Consider the following 24370-nt stretch of genomic DNA (forward strand, 5'->3'; position numbering starts at 1 on the left):
TTTTTTAAATTCATTCATGGATGTGGGCGTCGCTGGCTAGGCCAGCACTTATTTCCCGTCCCTAATTGCCCTTGAGAAGGTGGTGGTGAGCTGCCTTCATGAATCGCTGCAGTCCATGTGAGGTAGGCACACCCATAGTGCTGTTCGGAAGGGAGTTCCAGGATTTTGACCCAGCGGCAGTAAAGGAACGCCAATATAGTTCCAAGTCAGGATGGTGTGTGACTTGGAGGGGATCTTGCAGGCGGTGGTGTTCCCATGCATTTGCTGCCCTTGCCCTTCTAGTTGGTGAGGGAACCAACCAGAGGGAAAAACATATTTGATCTCGTCCTCACCAATCTGCCTGCCGCAGATGCATCTGTCCATGACAGTACTGTCCACCGTGTTGTGTGGCACTATCACCGTGCTAAATGGGATAGATTTCGAACAGATCTAGCAATGCAAAACTGGGCATCCGTGAGGCGGGACTGCCTCATCTTTCACAGTGATGTGCTGGGATCCCCCATCATTGAGGATGGGGTATTTGTGGAACCACCTCCTCCAGTTAGTTGTTTAATTGTCCGCCACCATTCACAGCTGGATGTGGCAGGATTGCAGAGCTTAGATCTGATCCGTTGGTTATGGGATCACTTAGCTCTGTCTATCGCATGCTGCTCACGCAGTTTGGCATGCAAGTAGTCCTGTGTTGTAGCTTCACCAGGTTGACACCTCATTTTGAGGTATGGCTGGTGCTGCTCCTGGCATGCCCTCCTGCACTCTTCATTGAACCATGGTTGGTCTCCTGGCTTGATGGTAATGGTAGAGTGGGGGACATGCCTGACCATGAGGTCACAGATTGGGGATGAATACAATTCTGCTGCTGCTGATGGACCACAGCGCCTCATGGATGCCCAGCTTTGCATTGCTAGATCTGTTCGAAATCTGTCCCATTTAGCATGGTGATAGTGCCACACAACACGATGGATGGTATCCTCAATGTGAAGGCGGGACTTCGTCTCTGCAAGGACAGTGCGGTGGTCACTCCTAGCAGTACTGTCATAGACAGATGCATCTGCGGCAGGCAGAATGATGAGGTCGAGGTCAAGTATGTTTTTCCCTCTGGTTGGTTCCCTCACCACCTGCTGCAGACCCAGTCTAGCAGCTATGTCCTTTGGGACTCGGCCAGCTCGGTCAGTAGTGGTGCTTCCGAGCCACTCTTGGTGATGGACATTGAAGTCCCCCACCCAGAGTACATTCTGCGCCCTTACCACCCTCAGTGCTTCCTCCAAGTGGTGTTCAACATGGAGGAGTACAGACTCATCAGCTGAGGGAGGGCAGTAGATGGTAATCCGCAGGAGGTCTTCCTTGCCCATGTTTGACCTGATGCCATGTGACTTCATGGGATCCAGAGTCGATGTTGAGGACTCCCGAAGCAACTCCTTCCCTACTGTATACCAATGTGCCGCCACCTCTGCTGGGTCTGTCCTGCTGGTGGGACAGGACATATCCGGGGATAGTGATGACAGTGTCTGGGACATTGTAAGGTATGATTCCATGAGTATGACTCTGTCAGGCTGTTGCTCTCCCAGCTTTGGTACAAGCCCCCAGATGTTAGTAAGGAGGACTTTGCAGGGTCGACAGGGCTGGATTTGCCGTTGTCAATTCCAGTGCCTTGGTCAGTGCCGGGCGGTCTATCCGGTTTCATTCCTTTTTATTGACTTCTTAGCGGTTAGATACAACTGAGTGGCTTGCTAGGCCGTTTCATAGGGCATGTACGAGTCAACCACATTGCTATTGGTCTGGAGTCACATGTAGGCCAGACCAGGTAAGGACAGTAGATTTAATTGCCTAAAGACTTTAGTGAACCAGATGGGTTTTTACAACAATCGACAATGGTTTCATGGCCATCATTAGCTTTTTAATTCCAGATTTTTTATTAATTGAATTCAAATTCCACCTTCTGTGATGGAATTTGAACCCATGTTCCCAAAGCCATACCCTGGGTCTCTGGGTTACTAGTCCAGTGACAATGCCCCTCAGCCACTGCCTCCCCTCTGGGAATCTGGTGACCATATCCATGATAGTTAACAGGTACTGATGACCTGTCTTGGTTTTGGGTAAGGGTCCTATGCAGTCGATTAGAACTCTACTGAAAGGTTCTTCAAAAATAAGAATGGGTATCAGCGGTGCAGGTTTAATGGTAGGTTGGGGTTTCCCAATAATCTGGCAGGTATGGCAGAATTTAACCACATCCTTGTGGCGTTGTGGCCAGTTAAAGTGTCAGCTAATTCGGACTTGGGTCTTTCGGATACACATGCCCAGCCATAGGGATTTCATGGGCAATTCGCAGAATCTGTCTGCGATATTTAGGGGGGAACTGCAATTTGGTGAGCTACTGTCCACTCCCCCTCCTGCGGGTCACTGTGGGGGTCTCCATTTCCTCACTAAAATTTCATTTTTTAAATAGTATCACTCAGGCATCTTCTCTGCGTCTGCCTCAGAATAAGCTGTCTGTTTTTTTTAAAATCATGGTCTGCTTTTTGGGCTTCAGTTATGGAGGGTCTGTCATATACTTCCCCTGAATCTCCGAATAAAGTTTCAGCCAGACAGACCTCTGAGTCATCAAGCTAATTTTCTGGTTCGGCTCTCTGGTGGAGCTTGCTTGGCCATGGCTCTTGTTATTACACAGGCAGGAAAGATTCCAGGGACTTCCTCCAGTATTTGTTCTGTTTTCTTGGCCTCATTTGGCTGGTATATCACTGGGGCTGTGACCATCTTACCTCCAGCCAAATCATTGCCGAGTAGCAAGTCTATGCCAGCCACAGTTAGACCAGGGACAATCCCTACAGTAATTGGCCTAGAAACAAGGTCGCACTGCAAGTGGGCCCGATACAGGGGTACAGATGTGTCCTCCTCCAATCCCTTTTACCAGAACCTTTGCTTTTAGCGAGCTGTCTGGTGGGAAGGTCATTCCTTTACCCACCATAAGGGCTTGAATGGCCCTGGTATCTTGAAGCAGGACAGTGGGTTTACTTGCCTCACTAGAGGAGACGCCATTCATTTTAAAACAAAATCCTGATAGCCTTCAAAATGTTTCTCTACCTCTCCTGTACGGCAGTGTTCTTCGTGGAGTTCTTTACCACGGTTAGGGTCACAGTCAGGTCTGCCGGGTCACCCTTTTCTTTGTTAACCTTGTGTACTCCTACTAGATTAATGGGCTTTCCCTTTAACTTCCAGCAGTCAGTTTTGACATGTTCTGTTTTGCTGCAATGGGAATACGCAGGTCTGTGGTATGCATTCCTGCCCTCTGCATTTTCTTTCCTTTCTGGTGGTGGCCTTGTGTGCTCACCTTTTGTTTCCCTGTCGGTAACACTCCATCTATTATCACTTTCCCACTTTCTGCCCTTTCCGAACCTCTGGGAATTATCATGAAAGGCTTTTCCCTGAGTGAAGGGTTTATGTGTGAGTTCAAAGTCATCTGCCATGGTGGTGGCTTCTCTCACCCTGTGAATTCTTTGTTGTTCTTTGTGTGTTATACTACTTGGGATGCTATTTTTGAATTCTTCCAGCAACATCACTTGCCTCAAATTTTCATATGAGGGTTCTAGTTTGAGAGATCATATCCAGCAATCAAAAGCCATATGTTTAATTATTTTGAATTTCAATGTAAGTCTGTGGTCTTTTCTGGATATGTTGAAACTTCCGTCTATATGCTTCCGGTACCAGCTCATATGCATTTAGACTTGCAGTTTTAGTTTGTTCATAATCCGAGGAACTTGCTTCTGATAACGGAAAAAGCTTCACGAGCCCTGTCAGCAAATTTGCCTTGTAAGAGGAGGGTCCAAAATTCTTTCTGACATTTTAGCCTAGTAGCTATTTTCTCAAATGAGATAAAATATGACTCAACTTTCTCATTAAATTTTGGCACTAGTCTTGAGTGTCTCAGCACATCAAAGATTTGCTCTGAATTGGGAATAAGGTTTGAGTGGCTGGCAGCATTTCCATTTTGGGTTTGCAGTCTCTGTAACACAAACCTTCTTGCTGCTTCTCTCTTTGCATCTCCCTTTCCACTTTTTCCTTCTGAAATTGCATCTCTTCCCTTTTCAACTAAATTCTAACTGGAGATGTTCTTTGAGATAGTGATTCCACGCTGTCATCTTCTGGCTCAGGGGTAAGTTTAAAATGGTTGGCTAGACTGCTTTTTTTTGTCTGAAAGTGATTCCCACCCCTGTAGCTAAGCTTTTTAAATCTTCAACACTTAATTTGTTTAACTTATCATGGGATATCTCTCCCTGCTCTACAAACTCCTTAGCATTAAATGTGACCATCTCATTTGTTTGTAGCACCGTAGAGAAAAAACAGAAGAATACAAGAAAACTTGTTTATTTTTCCACAGTTATATAGGTCAATTTTCCTTCTGTTTTCCAAACCCCCTCTTTGTCTGGCGGTTCATCCCAGCTGAGCCCCCAATTTGTTACCACCACATGGTGCAACATGGGTGGTTCCTACTGTTCAACTCCCGACCTGACTGCAGCAAGTGTATTTGTGTTAGAGTTTAGCCGCTTGGTATTTTATTTTTCAAATAAACAGACAGCGACAGGTTTTCTTGTAGGTTTTAAAAAAGTCAATTGTTTATTGATCAATTCGCTGTATCCAGAAGTTGTCGTAACTGCATCTATTCGCACGCACACGCACCAGAAGAGACAGATAGGGAAGGGGAAAAGGAAGGTGTTTTTTAGTGGAGGGAAAGTTTACGATAAACCTGTTGAATTCTCTTGGAAATAAAGTTCTCGATGGATGCAGGCCTGAGATGATTTCTCTGTTGATTGAAGGTTCCGTTGAAGATGGTGGGTTACTTCTAGCTCTCACTGCTGTATAATGTAGATGTAGGATTCTGCAGCAGGGCATGTGTTTTCTGGCTTGGCTGGAACACAAGCTGTTAGGATGTTGCTCTTGTGTTCGCGCTCTCTCGCTCCTTCTTTCTCTCTCTCTTTCACTGTCCCTCTGGCTGTCTTTTTAAGGTGAAGATGTTATCTCTCATCTCCTGTTAGAAGATGCTGTCGTCTCCTACCCATGGTGATCGCACAATGGCCCGGGACGTGGTTACTTCACACCTTCTTTGCTTAAGAAGAAGACATTCAACTCTGGAATGTTTTAGGATAGGTGCAGGATGGGTTCAGTTGACACCTCTTAGCTTTGAAGATTTGTCCTTTGTGTTTGTCAGACACTTTGAATATTTCGGTGGCCATTTTGGACCATTGTTCACTTTTTTAATAAAGGTTCTTTTTTTAAAAGACAAAGTCCGTTTTTCAAAACTCTTCAGAGTTAGTCCATGACTGTTCTGTCATCACATTTCTGGTGTGCGTGACAAAGTCAAATATCACTGTAGGAGCAACATTTTATGGCATCTCTAAGTTATAGGTTGAGTGTTTTGCAGGGGAGAACATAGGGAAAAAAATTACAAGGCATGTGGTGGAAGTAGATTTAATAATTTTTAAAAAGGCACTGAATAAATACTTAGAAAGGAAAAATTTGCTGCAACGAGAAAGCAGAGAGATCGTGGTGAGGGCGGGTGTTGGTGATTGCTGGGTGTGGGAGAGAATCGGGAGTCAGTGATTGTGGATGGACAGATCATGGGATAGGTTTACTGGGTAGCTGGTTTGGCCTGGAGGAAGTACTCCTGCTGCTCCTGGACCACAAACCATGCTGTAAAGACAAATATGGATCCAGCCACTCTTGCCTCCCTTTATCTGCCAGGTTTCCCAAGGCCAGAGAAAACTGAGCTCCATGGGTGAAAAATAGAAATCACTTTGAAATGAAGGCATGCAGCCTCCTTAATAGGTTTTACCAATGGAGTCACCCTGAGAGCTGATTGGTCACTCGTCCCTTCACCATTAAAACCGGAAGTAGGCAGATTTGGGTCAAGTTTGACATTTTTATCAGTTTAACCTTCCACCTGACCCAAACCTATTTGTTTTGGGTGTTAAAATTGCCCCTCCACCCCTCCCAAATAACACGAGTTTAAAAAAAAAAATTCCCAGCGTCATGATCTGGAATGCATTGCCTGGTTGGTGGAAGCAGATGTCGCAACAACTTTCAGAAGAGAGTTGGGTAAATCAGAAAAGTGAAGGATGCACACTGGGACCTGCTGCCAGAGAAGATTGCTAAGCAACAAGCTTCTAATGTTGAATCAGCGGAGCATAGTCGGTAGACCTTGGGAAGGATGGAGTGATGGATATGTTGAGGCTTTATGGGAGAGGGGGCAGTGGCTTAGATTCCTGCATCAAGTAGAGATTTTGAAAGATGGAGTGGGCAAAGGTAAAGAGGGCATTTGAGATGAATATACTTGATTGTCCACACCACACAGTGATCTCGAAACTGTTTCAAACCCCAACCCAGGACCATGCTCAAAATGAATAGGATATGTGAGAGCCTGCCTTTCACAGTAGAAGTGCAGTATTTAAGTATTGTTGTTCTGAGTTCTAATATTCAGGTTTTCTCCGAGAGGAAAAGATTGACTACCTGATCCTTTATAAAATCAAGCAATAATACAGTACAGAAGGAGACCGTTTGATCCCTTGTGTCTGTGTCTGCTCTTTGAAGAGCTATCCACTTAGTCCCACTCCTTGCTCTTTTCCCCATAGCCCTGTCATTTTTTTCCCCTTCAAGTATTTATTCAATTCCTTTTTGAAAGTTATTGTTGAATCTGCACCACCACCTGCACTTGCCCTCCAAGCCATGCACCTTCCTGACTTGCAACTATATCGCCGTTCCTTCACTGTCGCTGAGTCAAAATCCTAGAACTCCCTTCCTAACAGCACTGTTGGTGTACCTATATCCCAAAGACTGCAGTGGTTTAAGAAGGCAGCTCACCACCACATCTCAAAGGCAATTAGGGATGAGCAATAAATGCTGGTCTAGCCAGCAACACCCACATTCCACGAAAAAATATTTTTAAAAATCTGCTTCTACCACCCTTCCAGACAGTGCATTCCAAATCATCAAAGCTCACTGCATAAAAATGTTTTCCTCATGTCATCTCTGGTTCTTTTGCCAATCACCTTAAATCTGTGTCCTCTGTTTACCCACCCTTCAGTCCCTGCAGTTTCTCTTTTTTTACTCTATCTAAACCTTTCATGATTTTGAACACCTCTAGCAAATCTCCCCTTAACTTGCCCTGCTTTGAGGAGAACAATCCCAGCTTTTCTAGTCTCTCCACGCAACAAGTCTTTGAACATGCTTAAATGGACAATCAGCCGAGGAGTGGTACTGGTGTTATCTGTGCAAATATTATTACACTCCTGATTGTGGGGAGTGTTTGCATTTTTGTTTTGAAAAATATGTGGATTTTATTTTTACTTAAAGTTCACTAAAATGTAGCATGACAGACATATATTCTTCAGACAATCGAAAAAATAAATTTTTGCTTCCATTGTAGACCGGCCTGTGACCTACCTGTACAACACTCTTCATTACTATGAGAGACATCTGCGAGATCGCACAAATCTTAAACGCAAACTTGTTCATGCAGTGATTGGCTCTCTAAAAGATAACCGACCACCGGGCTGGTGTTTAAGTGAAACCTATCTGAAATCTGCCATGAATGCACGAGAAGATAATCCATGGGTTCCTGACGACACTTACTACTGCAAGTTAATCGGTCGATTAGTGGAGAATATCCTTCCTCTGAGCTAGCTAGTTTGTCTTGCGGCGCAAGTGAATACCACAAAAAGGCTTATGTAATTAACATAATTTCATCAGAGTATATATGAATCGCAATAAAAATGTTGATTATACAGGAAACAAATCGGATTGAAAATTTGTTAAAAATGTAATCTAAAGGTTTCTTCCAGAGATTGCAAGGATTTTGATGATTGTCATATGAAACTTTAGTAGTTACTACTGCTGTGAAGTAATTCATTGCTACTTGCAGAATTTTTTGAAGAGAAGTGCCCAAGTGTATAGAAAGTAGTCAAGAAACTTTAAAACAGGCATTGATAGTTCCAGCTGATTGCAGTGTTTTATTTGTAGTTTATGCACTTGTGTAGTATCTAAGTTGGTTCAGCTGCTACTGATATAATTGCTATATCTGCCTATTAAGACACAGTTTCATTATTGGGAATGAAAATATAGTTCTTTATTTTGCTGAAGTTTGTGATCTTCTATAATGCCACTTGAGCAGGGACCAAGGAAGCACTTATTTTACTCTTTTTTTATAATATATATAAGTATTAACCATATTAGTAGAATTATTTTAAATATTGTGTAAATGTTTACTATGTCAGAATTTGTTTTTCAATCCATGTACTTGGGTATGGCTCTGCATAGTCTACATTTTATTTTGCCTTGTGCTTGTGGAAAGGTTAATTCACTGTTGCAAATGAAGTAATATTTCCCTTAATCCAATACACCACCTATGGCAGGAAAATCACCTGGTCCGTTTCCAAACTGTGACTGGAGATTCAATGAATTTCCCAACCCAGCAGCACATGCCCTTCATGTAACCTGTGTGGAACTTATGGCATTGTCTGTTCCAGGGAAGGAAGTAGGCAATGCACTTCTTAATGTCGTACTTAAGAGGTAACTTCATTCAGCAATTAACTTTATTCAGCTTGGACAAGAATGGATTTGAAGGAATGATTTAGTTTTAATATGCAAATCAATTACATTTTGCATAATGCAAGGGAAAAATATTTTGCTAAAATGTGATTTGAATGAATTCTATGATTGCACCAGTTTCAGGCTTCCTGGGCCAACTTGTCAGTTAGTTCAGTGTTACAGGTGGTGAGAACCAAAAGTCAACCCATCCTGTGAAGTGTGAAAGTTTGAATTAGTGTAATTTTCTTTACTGCCGTGGCGTGTACTTGTGCACTATGCATTGTAAAGATCACAAATATATCTTGACCCCAATGCAACCATTACAGCAGATTTTTAATTAATTCCTTTTATCTCTTCCCGTCGCACCCTCCAATGCAAAAGAAGTTGTATGGTTTTGCAACTATGAAGTTGTTTCTATCAAGTCTTGTGTGGTGGGGGTGGGAGATGGTTTATAAATTCTGCTTTTTTGTAGAATAATAATATGGAAATCAATCTTTGTTTAAAACCTTAATTTTGTGTAAAATTTACTGTGGGTTTCTAACTTAGTCCCTTCAGAACTCATGATTCTTTGGGTGCTTCTCCTTGTTAATATTGTGTCAAGAATCTTGTACGGTTTATTTGTAAAAGCAGGTTTGTGTTTTTGCCAGCATGATCTGATGTTCTGATGAAAGGTCATCGACCTGAAATGGTAACTCTATTTCTGTCTTCACATGTGCTGCAAAACCAGCTCAGTATTTCCAGCATTTTCTGTTTTAATTTGATTTCCAGCATCCCTAGTATTTTGCTTTGATGTTGGTGTTTTTGTCATTTGCTTCTGTACTAGTAATTTTTTTTCTTCCAGTCAGCCATTGGTGCCGAGAGAGAACATTACTGCCTGGATGAATGCAATTGGACTTGTAATAACTGCATTACCTGTAAGTTTTGAAATTTTATTCTGAGTGCGTATTAAAATTGTTGAAGTCAATGACCCTTTGAATTGTGGATCCTGAATTCAGGGTTAATTTATAAACCAAGTAAACCTGTGAGGATTCTTCTAACATTTTAGTGGAAAAAGATATTCTGTCAAGCCTCCACAGTCTGGGGTTAGAGCTTCTCTATGAAAATCCATTGGCTTTATGGTAACATGATAATGATGCCAATGGCGTATTGTTATCTTCAGCCAGAAGTGAGGAGTGGGTGATTAATCTCTGCCTCCTCCTGAGGTCCCCGTCATCACAGATAGCAATCTTTAGCCAATGTGATTTACTCCACGTGATATTAAGAAACAGTTGAGTGTAATGGTCACAGCAAAGGCTACAGGCCCTGACAACACCCGGTTGTAGAGCAGTGGTGGGAAAAGTGTTCAATAAAAAGCAATAACACAAGATAAATTGGAAATAGTGAAAAAGAATTGTAACATTGAAAAAAGGACGTGTTAATAATGGAGAATAGAGGGAATACTTTCTTCCACCTCAGGTTAACTAGTTTCCCTACATAGCAAATCAAAGAAGTTCGAAATTAATTTAAATATTGAGCTACTTTTATAAATAAAAACACAAAGAACCAAGCTTGGAAAATTCCACCTGGCAGGCATTCCAACCTGCATTACTTTCCAATGTTAGTGAATTTTGAAAAACACAGCAGCTGCTGTGAGTATTTCTTAAAAAGGTCTTATTAAGTCCTTACTCTTTTGGCAACTGATTGCGCAGAAGATCCCGAATAGTTGTGCATTAGAAAGCTGTACTTCATTCTTTTACATTTTATAAGGTCCATAGTTTCATTAAGCTGAATACTGACAGGAAGTTAAAGCCTAAAATCTGAAATGTTTAAGCTTTGCTAACCAGCAAGTGTGGGAGATCACAAACTTCCAGAGCATGACTGGCCCCCCTTATTCTCACAGTTATTCTCTGTGACCTTGTCCTATCAACACCTTCTCTTTGGTTATGTCTTGCCCCACCCCTGCTTTATTTACTTAAAATTTGTTACATTTCTAATATTTGCCAGTTCTAATGAAGGGTCACTGACCTGAAACATTAACTTTGCTTCTCTCTCCCTTGATGCTGCCAGACCTGCTGAGTATCTCCAGCATTTCTTGTTTTTATTACAAACTTCCAGAGTTTGCTAGATTTTAAAGCTTTCTGCTTACACACAGTGCACCAAAATTAATATCGGAATGCACAGCAGTGTCAGGAATACCTTTACTTGTATAGCAAAACTAAACTATAATAATATTTAGAACTTAAAGTTGAAAATTTTGCTCACCCTGTCTCTCATATTGATCATTTCTCCTACCTTTTTTGGGGAGCCAAGCCTCCACTCATCCCAAACTAGCATTCTGCCATAAATGGAGGAATGGCTGGGAAAGCAGTGCCTCCCAGTCAGGAGTATTCTCACTCTTGGCCTGAGGGAAGAGCAACAAACTGGTTGCTGAGTAAAAGCAGAAATACTGCCTTGACGATCAGTGGATGTGGGATTTACCTAGGCCGTGGGCGTTACTTGGCTATTATCTTTCAGCTTTTTAGAATTGGGAGGGGAGGTTGTAAATCACTGGGTCACTGAACATTTTTTGCCCTTGTCGAAGGGGAGGTCAGCATTTTGCATCCTATCCTTGCTGGCAGGAGCCAAGATGGACGCACCTAATAATGCAGGCACCTGCCTGGCATTTTTAAAGCTCGGCGATTGCTCCCTGAACCTGCATGCTTCAATGGCATCGGCACCAGAGGGCATCTTTGGATGGTTTGTTTATGTCGGAATCAGTTGCCTGTGGATTTTTGGATGTGTTTCAGTTGCTGTTTTTATCTTCCTCCTGGCTTCCGCCATTCATTTGGAGGTGTGCAGATTGCAAACTGAGTGTGGAGATTCGAGTTTGGTGAGCTGAGATTTTAAGTGTTATCTTTATAAAAGTCTGGTCTGCAGTTAGCATTTAACTGGGATTTACCCTCTAGATAAACTAGGGTTAAGAAAGTAAAGTTAAGTTTCTTACAGTCTTAGGTAGGGATTAATAGGCTGTACTGCAGAGTAGCTGATTAGTTAAGTAGCTGACCAGTCAAATCTGGTTGCTGCAGTTTTAGCTTCAAAAGGATAAATACAGAGGTCTGGGTGCAGCCTGCAAATGGGTGCAGATTGCAAGCTGAGTATAGAGATTCGAGTTTGGTGAGTAGCGAGTTTGGTGAAGGGGGGAGGAGGTGCTCCATTTTCTACTTTTTTAACCCTCCAGTTTTTTGGTTCCTGCTTTGGTGCAGTGGAAGGAGCTGTTTGGTGAGTACCCGGTAAGCTAGTCTACTTGTGATAAATAGTCTCTAAAGTTAATGTATGGCAGGGCGGTTCTGCTGAGTGGAATGTACAGCCTGTGTCATGCGGGAAGTCACTGACACACCATGTGTCCTAGACAAACACATCTGCAGGAAGTGTCACCGGCTGCAGAAGCTTGAGCTCCGGGTTTTGGAACTCGAGCAGCGCTGGAGTCACTGTTGTGCATCCATGAGGCGGAGCACTATGTGGATAGCACATTTAGGGAGGTGGCCACATCACAGTTTAGGAGCATGCAGGCAGGTAGGGAATGGGTGACTGCCAGACAGTCTAAGATAACCAGGCAGGTAGTGCAGGAGTCCCCTGATATGATCTCTCTCACTTATCGGTTTTCCATTTTGGATACTGGTGAGTGTGATGATTCCTCAGAGGGAGAGGGGTGCAATCAGAGCCATGCTTGTGGCACCACAGGTGGCTCAGCTGCACAGGAGGGGAGGAAGAGGAGTGGAAGAGCAGTAGTGATGGGGGAGATTGGTTCAGAAGGTAAGAGCCCATGGGATGCAGGGCAATTTGCAAATTGGATCCAAAATTGGTTTAGTGGCAGGAGGCAGAGGGTGATGGTCAAGGGCTGTTTCTGCGAGTGGAAGCCTGTGACCAGTGGTGTACCGCAGGGATTGGTGCTAGGACCCTTGCTGTTTGTGGTGTACGTTAATGATTTAGACGTGAATGTAGGAGGTATGATCAGTAAGTTCGCAGATGACGTGAAAATTGGTGGTGTGGTAAGTAGTGAGGAGGAAAGCCTTAGATTGCAGGACGATATAGATGGGCTGGTAAGATGGGCAGAGCAGTGGCAAATGGAATTTAATCCTGAGAAGTGTGAGGCTATGCATTTTGGGAGGACTAACAAGGCAAGGGAATATACAATGGATGGGAGGACCCGAGGAAGTACAGAAGGTCAGAGGGACTTTGGTGTACTTGTCCATAGATCACTGAAGCAGCACAGGTAGATAAGGTGGTTAGGAAGGCATATGGGATACTTGCCTTTATTAGCCGAGGCATAGAATATAAGAGCAGGGAGGTCATGATGGAGCTGTATAAAATGCTAGTTAGGCCACAGCTAGAGTACTGTGTACAGTTCTGGGCACCACGCTGTAGGAAGGATGTGATTGCACTGGAGAGAGTGCACAGGAGATTCACCAGGATGTTGCCTGGGCTGGAGCGTTTCAGCTATAAAGAGAGACTGAAAAGGCTAGGGTTGTTTTCCTTAGAGCAGAGAAGGCTGAGAGGGAACCTGATTGAGGTATACAAAATTATGAGGGGCATTGATAGATTAGATAGGAAGAAACTTTTTCCTTAGTGGAGAGATCAATAACCAGGGGCATAGATTTAAGGTAAGGGGCAGGAGGTTTAGAGGGGATTTGAGGAAAAAAAATTTCACCCAGAGGGTGGTTGGAATCCGGAACGCACTGCCTGAAGAGGTGGTAGAGGCAGGAACCATCGCAACATTTAAGAAGTGTTTAGATGAGCACTTGAAATGCCACAGCATACAAGGCTACGGGCCAAGTGCTGGAAAATGGGATTAGAATAGGTAGGTGCTTGATGGCCGGCACAAACGCGATGGGCCGAAGGGCCTGTATCTGTGCTGTATGACTCTATGACTCTAAACATGACTCCAGGATGGTTTGTTGCCTCCCTGGTGCCAGGGTCAAGGATGTCACGATGAGGCTGCAGGACATTCCTCCGGGGGGTGGGGGGCGCACGGGGGGGGGCACAGCCAGAGGTCATTGTCCACATTGGTAAGAAGGGGAATGAGGTCCTGAAAGCAGATTTTGGGGAACGAGGAAGGAGAGTAAAAAGCAGGACCTCAAAAGCAGTAATCTCCGGATTACTCCCAGTCCCATGTGCAAGTGAGCAAAGGAATCAGTATGAGATCATTTAGGGGATAGTGATTATTGTATCATAAGGTTCAGGCTGACTATAGAAAAGGACAAAGAGCAATCCAGAGTAAGAATAATTAACTGGGGAAAGGCCAACGTCAGTGGGGTAAGAATGGAGCTGGGGCAAATAAATTGGTGTCAAAAGCTGGCAGGCAAACTGGTAGGTGAACAATGGGCTACCTTCAAAGAAGAAATAGGGCACAGACAAGGTATGTTCCCTCGAAGTGGAAAAGTACGGCAAACAAATCCAGAGCTCCTTGGATGACAAAGGAGGTAGAGATTAAGATAAAGAAGAAAATGTGTGCTTATGACAGATGCCACGTAGAAAATACTATTGAGAATGTGGATGAATATAGAAGGTCCAGAAGGGAAGTGAAGAAGCAAAGAGAGAGCATGCAAAGAGACGAGCAGCTAGCATGAAAGGAAATCCCAAAGTTTTCTATAAGCATATAAATGGGAAAAGGAGGAGTGGGGCCGATTATGGACCAGAAAGAGGATTTACACATGGAGGCAGAGGGCATACCTGAGGCATTCCTTTACCAAGGAATAAGAAGCAACCCAGGCAATGTTAAAAGAGGAGGTAAGTCAGACACTAGAGGGGTTTAAAATTGATAAAGAGGAAGTATTAGATAGGCTGTCTGTACTTAAAGTGGATAAATCACCAGGGTCGGATGAGATGCATCCAAGGATACTGAGGGAAGTGAGGGTGAAAATCGCAGAGGCATCGGCCATACTTTTTCTGTCTTGGACTCTGGGGTGGTGCCAGAGGACAGGAGAATTGCAAACGTTACACCCTTGTTCAAAAAGGGGTGTAAAGGTAAGCCCAGCAACTGCAGGCCAGTCGGTTTAACTTCGGTGATGGGAACATTTCTTGCAAAGATAATTCGGGACAAAATCAATAGTCACATGGACAAATGCGAGTTAATTAAGGAAAGCCAGCATGGATTTCTTCAGAGAAAATCTTGTTTAACTAACTTGCTGGAGTTTTTTGAGGAAGTAACAGAGGGAGTTGATGAGGGCAATGCTGTTGATGTGGTGTACATGGACTTTCAAAAGGCATTTGATACAGTGCCACACAACAGACTTGTGAGCAAACGTGTAGCTCTTAGAATAAAAAGGGCAGTAGCAACATGGATATGAAATTGGCTGAGTGCCAGGAAACAAAGAGTAGTGGCTAATGGATGTTTTTCGGGCTGGAGGAAGATTTGTATTGGAGTTCCCCAGGGATCAGTGTTGGGACCCTTGCTTTTCCTGATATCTATTAATGACTTAGACCTTGGTGTGCAGGGCACAAAGTCTGCAGATGATACGAAACTTGGAAGCATTGTGAACTGTGAGGAGGATAGTGTAGAACTTCAAAAGGACATAGACAAGTTAGTGGAATGGGCAGATGGGTGGCAGATGAAGTTCAATGCAGAGAAATGTGAAGTGATTCATTTTGGTAGGAAGAACATGGAGAGACAATATAGAATAAAGGTTACGATTCTAAAGGGGGTGCAGGAGCAGAGGGACCTGGGTGTACATGTGCATAAGTCATTGAAGGTGGCAGGACAGGTTGAGAGAGCGGTTAATAAAGCATACAGTATCCTGGGCTTTATTAATAGGGGCATAGAGTACAAGAGCAAGGAAGTTATGTTGAACTTGTATAAGATACTAGTTCGGCCTCAGCTGGAGTATTGCGTCCAATTCTGGGCGCCGCACTTGAGGAAAAACGTGAGGGCATTGGAGAGAATACAGAAAAAATTAATGAGATCGGTTCCAGGGGTGAGGAATTTCAGTTATGAAGGTAGATTGCAGAAGTTAGGACTGTTTTCCTCGGAGAAGAGAAGGCTGAGAGGTGATTTGATAGAGGTATTCAAAATCATGTGGGGTCTGGACAGAGTAGATAGAGAGAAACTGTTCCCACTCGTGAAAGGATCGAGAACGAGAGGGCACAGATTTAAAGTATTTTGTAAGAGAAGCAAAAGTGACATGAGGAAAATCTTTTCCATGCAGCGAGTGGTTCAGGTCTGGAATGCGCTGCCTGAGAATGTGGTGGAGGCAGGTTCAACTGAAACATTCAAATGGGAATTAGACAGTTATATGAAAAGGAAGAATGTGCAGGGTTATGGGAAGAAGGCAGGGGAATGGAACTGAGGGAGTTGCTCTTTCAGAGAGCTGGTGCAGACACGATGGGCCGATTGGCCTCATTTTGCGCTGTAACGATTCTGTGACTGAGGGCAGAACTTCCAAAAGTCAGCCTATGCCTGAAAACTAGCTTTAGAGGTTTTTGCGTTCCCCCCCCACCCCCCCATTAATTGAAAATCCTGCTGTGAAAAATGGTGTCACATTCCAAGTCAAGATTGGCAGAAAATGCAGTAGCTCTAGATAAGCAAACACATCAGCCCCTGAAGTCAGATCACGTCTGGATAAATTCAATTGTCTGCAGTATCATATGGTTAATAAATTGCAAATTTAGATACAGTCTCCAACCTCTGCACAGGTATAAACACCCTTGATATATGTGGGGAAAAACTGTAATAGAACAATGAAATGCTTTTTGAAGTTTCCTTGTAAATAATTCCTACGTAAAAAGAAACTTAAGCTCAGAGACATCCAGCCTGGGGTGTTAATGAGTTTGAGGAATGTATTGCCAGGGTGACACAGGACAGAAGGGAGCAAACTTTGGCAGCATTTCAGGAGGAAGAAGTTGCATGTGCAGTCATTGTTATCAGAAAGGCGTGGAAAATGCTTTTACCACATGCTGTAAATGGAGACTTGTTGATATGGTTCCACTGGTTGCAAAATGCTTCATATTGAGAGAGTGGAGTATGTTTCTGCTGCCATATAATGACATTGAGTAAGGGAGCATGTGGAGGCAATGTATGTCCTACAGCTGTAACTGCTGGGCTGTTTTCTTTTCACATCCTCCTTTTCTAAAGCACCTTTGATGCCTAATTAATATAGGAAAGAAAATGAACTAGACTAAGTGAGGTGGAATTGTTAGAAGATGGAGGGTATGATGTCAGTATGTTTTTACAGCCTTATTTGCATATGCTCATCCAAAAATGAATGGGTACTTCTCCAACCACAAGTTACAACAATGGAAAACAGGTAACCTATTGGATAAGCTCAGCTGGTATATTGGTACAGCAGCACACCAGACCACTCCAATTCTGAAATAAAAGCAAAATACTGCAGATGCCGGAAATCTGAAATAAAAGCAGAAAGTGCTAGAATTACTCAGCAAGTCAGGCAGCATCTGTGGAGAGAGAAGCAGAGTTAACGTTTCAGGTCTGTGACCTTCTGATGAAAGGGTGTGGTGGGGCCTTCCTTTTATGGCCCACCCCTAGTGGCAGTGGTCCTTGCGGCAACATTTCTGCCGGTGCTCAACAGCCCCACCCCGATCGCCCCCTACTTCACCTACCCGTCTTTGAGGGTGCCCACCATTGAAGCTCCCCCTGCCTAGTGTTGCAGCCTTAGCAGTAGCCACCGCTAGTGGTTGCGCTGATGAGCTGCCAATCTTGTGATTGGGCCAACAGCTATTGGGAGCGGACTGCCGTTCTTAATTGGACGGCTTCCCGGCAGCGGCCTCTTAATTGGGTCCCCTTGTCCCACAGCTGGTCGAAGCAGGTCGGCTCCCACTTTTGGTCCTGATGGTGGAACATCATCGTCAGCCTTTTCAGTCTGCAATGTCTGTTTGTTTGTGAAAAGATGAGTTCAGTATAGTAGTGGTTTCATCGATTTAGGTGACTGCTTCCACCAGTCAGCTGAAAAACCCATCATAGTATGACAGGATTTGTGGAACAAATTCAGTTGCAGTCCCTCAGCTTAGTGAAATCATTGATGTCCTACTGTGTTGCAATTGACATTGAAATTAGTTGTGCAGCATGCAGGCAAATGCCTTGCAGTAAATAACAGCAACTTCTATTTATATTTATTTTATTTTATTTTATTTAGATATACAGCACTGAAACAGACCCTTCGGCCCACCGAGTCTGTGCCGACCAACAACCACCCATTTATACTAACCTTACAGTAATCCCATATTCCTAGGGGCAATTTACAATGGCCAATTTACCTATCAATCTGCAAGTCTTTGGCTGTGGGAGGAAACCGGAGCACCCGGCGAAAACCCACGCGGTCACAGGGAGAACTTGCAAACTCCGCACAGGCAGTACCCAGAATCGAGCCCGGGTCCCTGGAGCTGTGAGGCTGCGGTGCGAACCACTGTGCCACCCCTTTAACATTATAAAACATTCCAAGGTGCTTCACAGGAGCATTATATAGCAAAATTTAACACTCAGCCACATAAAGCAATATGAGATAAAAACAAGAAATGCTGGAATCACTCAGCAGGTCTGGCAGCATCTGTGGAAAGAGAAGCAGAGTTAACGTTTCGGGTCAGTGACCCTTCTTCGGAACAGATTTCCAGCATCCGCAGTATTTTGCTTTTATTAAAGCAATATGAGGGTAGCTGACCAAAAGCATGGTCAAAGAGTTGGTTTTCAAGGAACGTCAAAGGATAAAAGAGAAACATAAAGGTTCAGGGAGGGAATTCCCGAGCTTAGGGCCCAGGCAGCTGAAGGGATGGATACTAATGGTGCAGTAATTAAAATTGGGGTTGCTCAAGAGTCCAGAATTAGATGAACGCAGATATCTGAGGGTTGTATGGCTGAAAGAGATTTTAGATGTTGGGAGGGGCAAAGCCATGGAGGGATTTAAAAACAAAGATGAGAATTTGAAAATGAAGGCATTGCTTAACCAGGAGCCAGTGTAGTTCAGCGAGCACGGAGGGATGGGTGAACGGGACTTAGTGCACGTTTTAGATGGCCTCAAGTTTACAGAGGATAGAATATGGGAGACAAGCCAAGAGTGCGTTGGAATAGTCAAGTCTAGAGGTAACAGAGGCATGAATGAGGGTTTCTGCAGCAGATGAGCTGAGACATGGGTGGTGTCAAGTGATGTTACGGAGGTGGAAATAGGTGGTCTTGGTGATGGTGGGATACGTGGTCGGAAACTCCTCTTCGGGTCAAATATGTCACCATGATTGCAAGCGGTCTGGTTCGCAAGTTAGATAAGTTGGAAGTGTGCTGTGTTCCCAAATTTGAAATATCAGATTTGAAAATGCTTTCTAACAAAGGTTTTATTTCCACAAAAGAATTTTTCTTGCTTTTTGTGTTTAAAGGAACCCTACTGGATAGTATTGAATGATCGTATCGTGAGTGTTATCAACAGTGCCACCCTGACCTCAGATACAGAATGGGTTGGATATCCATTCCAACTATTTGATTTCACAGCTTGCCACCAGTCTTATTGTGAGATGTACTGCAGCTATGTTCTGGCCTTGGCACATGCAGTGTGGCACCACTCAAGTATTGGACAACTGTCCCTTATCCCCAAGTATGTAATGTTCTATCTTTTTATCTCCTACTAAAATATATCTCTATGTATGTAATATTGTCTTACTATAATAATGTAATGAGCATGTAACATTTCTGATGCCTTTATGCCGAAACATATTCTGACACACAGGTGTCATCTGTGGCTTGGTTGGTAGCACTCTCGTCTGAGTCAGAAGGTTGGGGTTCAAATCCCCTCCAGAGATCTGAGCACAAGATCTAGGTCGACAGTCCGATGCAGTATCAGAGGTGCTATCTTTCTGATGAGTCGTTAAACTGAGGCCCCGTCTGCACTCTTAGATGGAAGTAAAGAAATCCCCTGGCACTATTTCAAAGAGCAGGGTAGTTCTCCCCCATGCTCTGTCTAATAGGAAGTTATGCTGAACCTGTATAAAACCCTGGTTTGGCATCACCCAGAATATTTTGTCCAATTCTGGGCACCACACTTTAGGAAGGATATGAAGGCATTTAGAGAGGGTGCAGAAAAGATTCACGAGATTAACTTCAATTACATGGATAGAGTGGCGAAGTGGGGCTGTTCTCCTTGGAGAAGAGAAGATTAAGAGATTTGGTAGAGGAGTTCAAAATCGTGAGGGGTCTGGACAGAGAAGTTAGGGAGAAACTGTTCCCATTGGCAGAAGGGTCACCAATTTAAGGTGATTGGCAATAGCGACATGAGGAAAAACCTTTTTATGCTGCGCGTGGTTAGGAACTGGAATGCACGGCATGAGAGTGTAGTGGAGGCAGATTCAATTGTGCCTTTCAAAAGAGAATTGGATAACTATCTGAAGCAAAAAAGTTTGCAGGATAATGGGGGAAAGGCAGGGAAGTGGGACTAGGTGAGTTGCTGTTCCAGAGAACTGGTACAGATGGGCCAAATGGCCTCCTGTGCTGTAACCATTCTGTGATTCTCTGATGATATTTATCCCTCAATCAACATCACTGAAGGAAATCTGGTCACTTACCTCATTGCTGTTTGTGGGACCTTGTTATGTGCAATTTGGCTGCTGCATTTCCTACATTACAACAGTGTACTTCAAAAGTACTTAATTAGCTGTAAACTGCTTTGGGTTGTCCTGAGGCTGTGAAAGTTGCTGTATAAATGCAAGTTTTTCTTGCTTTCTTTTCAGCATTTTTCCATACTAACCATGAATTAATTAGCTAGTTCACCATTCCACTCCACCCATTCCTCCACCCACCCCCTCCCCACCCTCATTAGTCTTCTCTGTTCTGCTCTGCACCCACATTAGGACTGCATTTTGATTTTGATCAAATCCATCTCAGAAACATTCTAAGTACTCCAGTTCATGTTCCCTCCTTATTTCCCTCATTGCGGCAGACCCCAACAACGCCAGCTGCATTCCCTTCCTTACCGTAGTTTGAGGAGCACTCTGGCTCCACCTCTCATTCCTGTGATTATCTTGTATACCTTGTTTTTCTCTACCTGCTACAACGTTGCCACTCCTTGCCCAAGCCTCTCCCTGCCTGCTCCTGTTAGCCCCCTCCAACATGTTGACTGCCATTTTGTTGCATTTCAAAAAAAAACTACAATCCATAAATTGAAGAAACTACATGAAAGAGAAGCATATGTAAAGAATGGGAGACAGATAGATGAGGGAGGAGACCAGAATTAAGGAGCAGGCCTTATATAAATGCTGAGACAGAGTGACGTAAGGAGTTGAAGATAATCAGATAATAAGGACAAAAAAGGTGAGAGGTAAACAGAGAAAGAAAGACAGTGGAGCAGAAGTAAAAGACAGGAAGGGGAGATAGATAGTGTACCATCTTCGACAGCACCTTCCAAACCTGTGACCTCTATTACCTAGAAGGACAAGGGCAGCAGATGCATGGGAACACCACCACCTGCAAGTTCCCCTCCAAGTAACACCCCATCCTGACTTGGAACTATGTCACTGTTCCTTCACTGTCACTGGGTCAAAAACCTGGAACTCCCTTCCTAACAGCACTGTGGGTCTACCTACACCATGTGGACTGCAGCAGATTAAGAAGGCAGCTCACCACCACCTTCTCAAGGACAATTAGGGATGGACAACAAATGCTGGCCTTGCCAGTGATGCGCACATCCCAAGAACAAATGAAAAGAGTGGGAGGTGGCAAATGAGAGGTACAAGAAGAAAGAGAATTTTTTATCATTAGCAATGCCATGGAGGATCAGTTAATGCCATTAAATGTTTGCTGCTGGTTGCTTTTCGTTCAGAGCATTTATAAATTGTAAATAGAACTGTACTTATCTTGAGTATTGCTGACAATAGAGACATGTTGTCAAAGCTTTTCATCTTGCACTCATCAGGACAGTCCGCAAGAATATCAATGTAAGGGAAAACAACAGCTTTATACTGTATAAGAGAGTGCTGATTGGTTGGCAAATGAACTCTGGTAGAGGTGGTGCCATGGAGAATGCACCAGGATGTACCCAACCAGCCCGTGCTTGTAAAACTCAAAACACAGTGTCCAACATTCGATGTGATTCTGCGATTAGGCAACATTTGCTAAATAATCCTCAGTGTGCTAAGAATTACACTGACAACCAATTTAAGATTGTCAGTAGGGCTCGCAGTGTGGCGCATTTGCACATACTAGAAGCTACATGTATTAATACACAGGGCCCTGTTCTTTGCAGACAAAAAGAACATGTACAAACATTGTGCCTGTTTCAGCTAAACAAAATAAGTGACAGCCATTTGCTTGTTCATTCCTGAGGGCAATACCTTTACCAATCAGAGTCAAGCTGCCTGGTTGGAATTTCAAACAAAGCTTAGCAGTTAACTGTCAGTCACTGTAAACTGGTGCATTCTCCATGGCAACACCTCTACCAATCAAAGTCCACTTGTCAACCAGTCAGCACTCTCTTTCCATACAGTATAAATTTGTTGTTTTCCCTTACATTGGTATTCTTGCAGATTGTCCTGATGAGTGCAAGATGAAAAGCTTCGATAACATGTCTCTATTTTCAGCAGTACTCAAGTTCTGGTCTTATCTAGTTATCCAGAATCCCCTGATTTATTTTGAGTGGTTTAGATTTTCCTATTTTTACAAAAAGCCTCTTGGTCAACCCTATCTGCTGTATTGATCAATTGTTCAGCGCCCATTTATTCATTCATTCATTTATTCAGAGATACAGCACTGAAACAGGCCCTTCGGCCCACCGAGTCTGTGCCAACCATCAACCACCCATTTATACTAATCCTACACTAATCCCATATTCCTACAACATCCCCACCTGTCCCTATATTTCCCTACCACCTACCTCTACTAGGGGCAATTTGTCATGGCCAATTTACCTATCAACTGCAAGTCTTTTGGTGGTGGGAGGAAACCGGAGCACCCGGCGAAAACCCACACAGACACAGGGAGAACTTGCAAACTCCACACAGGCAGTACCCAGAATTGAACCCGGGTCGCTGGAGCTGTGAGGCTGCGGTGCTAACCACTGCGCCACTGTGCCGTATTAGTGTGAAAGTTTGAGTAAATATACCAGACACTTAAATACCTTAAGTACCCTTAAATACTGTGTGTGATCAAGCACATACAAGCAATGCAGCCTTGCATTTAAACAAAACTTGCTCATCTTAAAGGAAGAGAGATTACCTGCAGACTTTGATCATCCAATACACATCAAATTATAATTGTGTGAGGAACTGATTCCTGTTTCTGTTGCAGAGCAACTCCGAGAGAGGCATGCCATGCCGAATACCCTATTTTCTTATATTCTAAAGCTCGTTTTATGTACCTTGGAAGCAATGCTCCCACGAAGTTGGACGTGTGTGCATCCACACATCAGCCTGGAATGTACCATGTATACCATGCAGGCCTTGTTCTGTGAAAAAATATCTCACATACGCAGCTGTGCAAAAAAATTTAAAGGGACCGTGCACTTAGAAAGCGACTACACTAAAGTTTACAGGGAACATTGCTTGGAACAACAATTACTTCTATTTATGTAGCACCTTTTACACAATAAAACATCCTAAGGCACTTCACAGGAGCATTGTAAAACATGATATGTCGCCAAGGCACATAAGGAGATATTAGGGCAAATCACAAAAAGGTTGGTCAAAGCGGTAGGTTTTAAGGAGCATCTTAAAAGAGGAAAGAGAGTTGGAGAGGTTTAGGGAGGAAATTCCAGAGCTTATTGCCGAGGCAGCTGAAGACACGACCACGACTGCTGGAGCAATTAAAATCGGGGATGCTCGAGACCAAAATTGGAGAAGCAGAGGGTTGTAGGGCTGGAGAAGATTAGAGCTAGGGAGGGGCCAAGCCATAGAGGGATTTGAAAACAAGGATGAGACCTTGAAAATTGAGGCATTGCTTAACCTGGAACCAATTTAGATCAGCGAGTACGGGTGTTGGGTGAACTGGACTTGAGTTAAGACACAGGCAGCAGAGTTTTGGATGCCCACATGTTTACAGAGGGGAAACTGGTCAAGAATGTGTTAACATAGTCAAGTCTAGAGGTAACAAAGGCATGGATTAGGGTTTCAGCAGATGAGCTGAGGCTGCAGTCAGGCAATGTTAGGGAGGTGGAAATAGGCTGTCTTGGTGATGGTGCGAATATGTGCTTGGAGCTTCATTTCTGGGGCAAATGGTGACACTAAGGTTGCAAACAGTCTGATTCAGCTCAGGCAGTTGCCAGAGTGAGGGATGGAGTTAATAAAAGCAAAATACTGTGGATGCTAGAAATCTAAAATAAAAACGGAAAGTGCTGGAAATACTCAGCAGGTCTGGCAGCATCTGTGGCAAGAGAAGCAGTTGGAGTTGACGGCTAGGGAGCGAGGTTTGTGTCGGGCCAAAACAAATGGCTTCGGTCTTCCCAATATTGGAGGAAAAGGGAGGAAATTTCTGTTCATCCTTGGAAGGATGAGAAATTTAATGAATGTTACTAGAATTTGGCTGCAAAGCCCAACTCCTATGCTATGTGACCCACATCACTTAAAAGGAGCATCGTCTTCCTGAATATATTTTGGAAAACTTTTCCCATTTGTTTAACCATACATGACTCAATAATGCAAAATTCATAATTTGAAAATGGCATCACTAATGAAAATAACTTTTGATGGAAAATAGTTCAGCCCTTTCGTAGAGATAATGTTCTTCAAGCTTGTTTAAAATGAATGTTGAGGTGTAGTTTTTGAGGAGGGTGCCATAAATTTGATCAGGTTCTTTCAATAGTCCTGATCAAAACTCTAAAACAAGCATATGAACTTTTTTTTAAAATGGAAAAGAAAGCAG

General features: G+C 43.5%; 1 protein-coding gene across 3 annotated transcripts in view; it reads left to right on the forward strand.

Moving 5' to 3' along the window:
* med23 (mediator complex subunit 23) overlaps positions 1-24370 on the forward strand; it is a 130504-nt gene that overhangs the window by 89736 nt on the left and 16398 nt on the right. For all 3 annotated transcript variants that reach the window (XM_068025046.1, XM_068025047.1, XM_068025050.1), the window contains 4 exons: positions 7415-7651; positions 8391-8556; positions 9416-9488; positions 18907-19121. In XM_068025046.1, the coding sequence (XP_067881147.1) occupies positions 7415-7651; positions 8391-8556; positions 9416-9488; positions 18907-19121 (691 nt within the window). The remainder of the gene's footprint in view (positions 1-7414; positions 7652-8390; positions 8557-9415; positions 9489-18906; positions 19122-24370) is intronic.

The sequence above is a fragment of the Heterodontus francisci genome, chromosome 3, assembly GCF_036365525.1.
Source record: "Heterodontus francisci isolate sHetFra1 chromosome 3, sHetFra1.hap1, whole genome shotgun sequence".
Lineage (NCBI taxonomy): Eukaryota > Metazoa > Chordata > Chondrichthyes > Heterodontiformes > Heterodontidae > Heterodontus > Heterodontus francisci.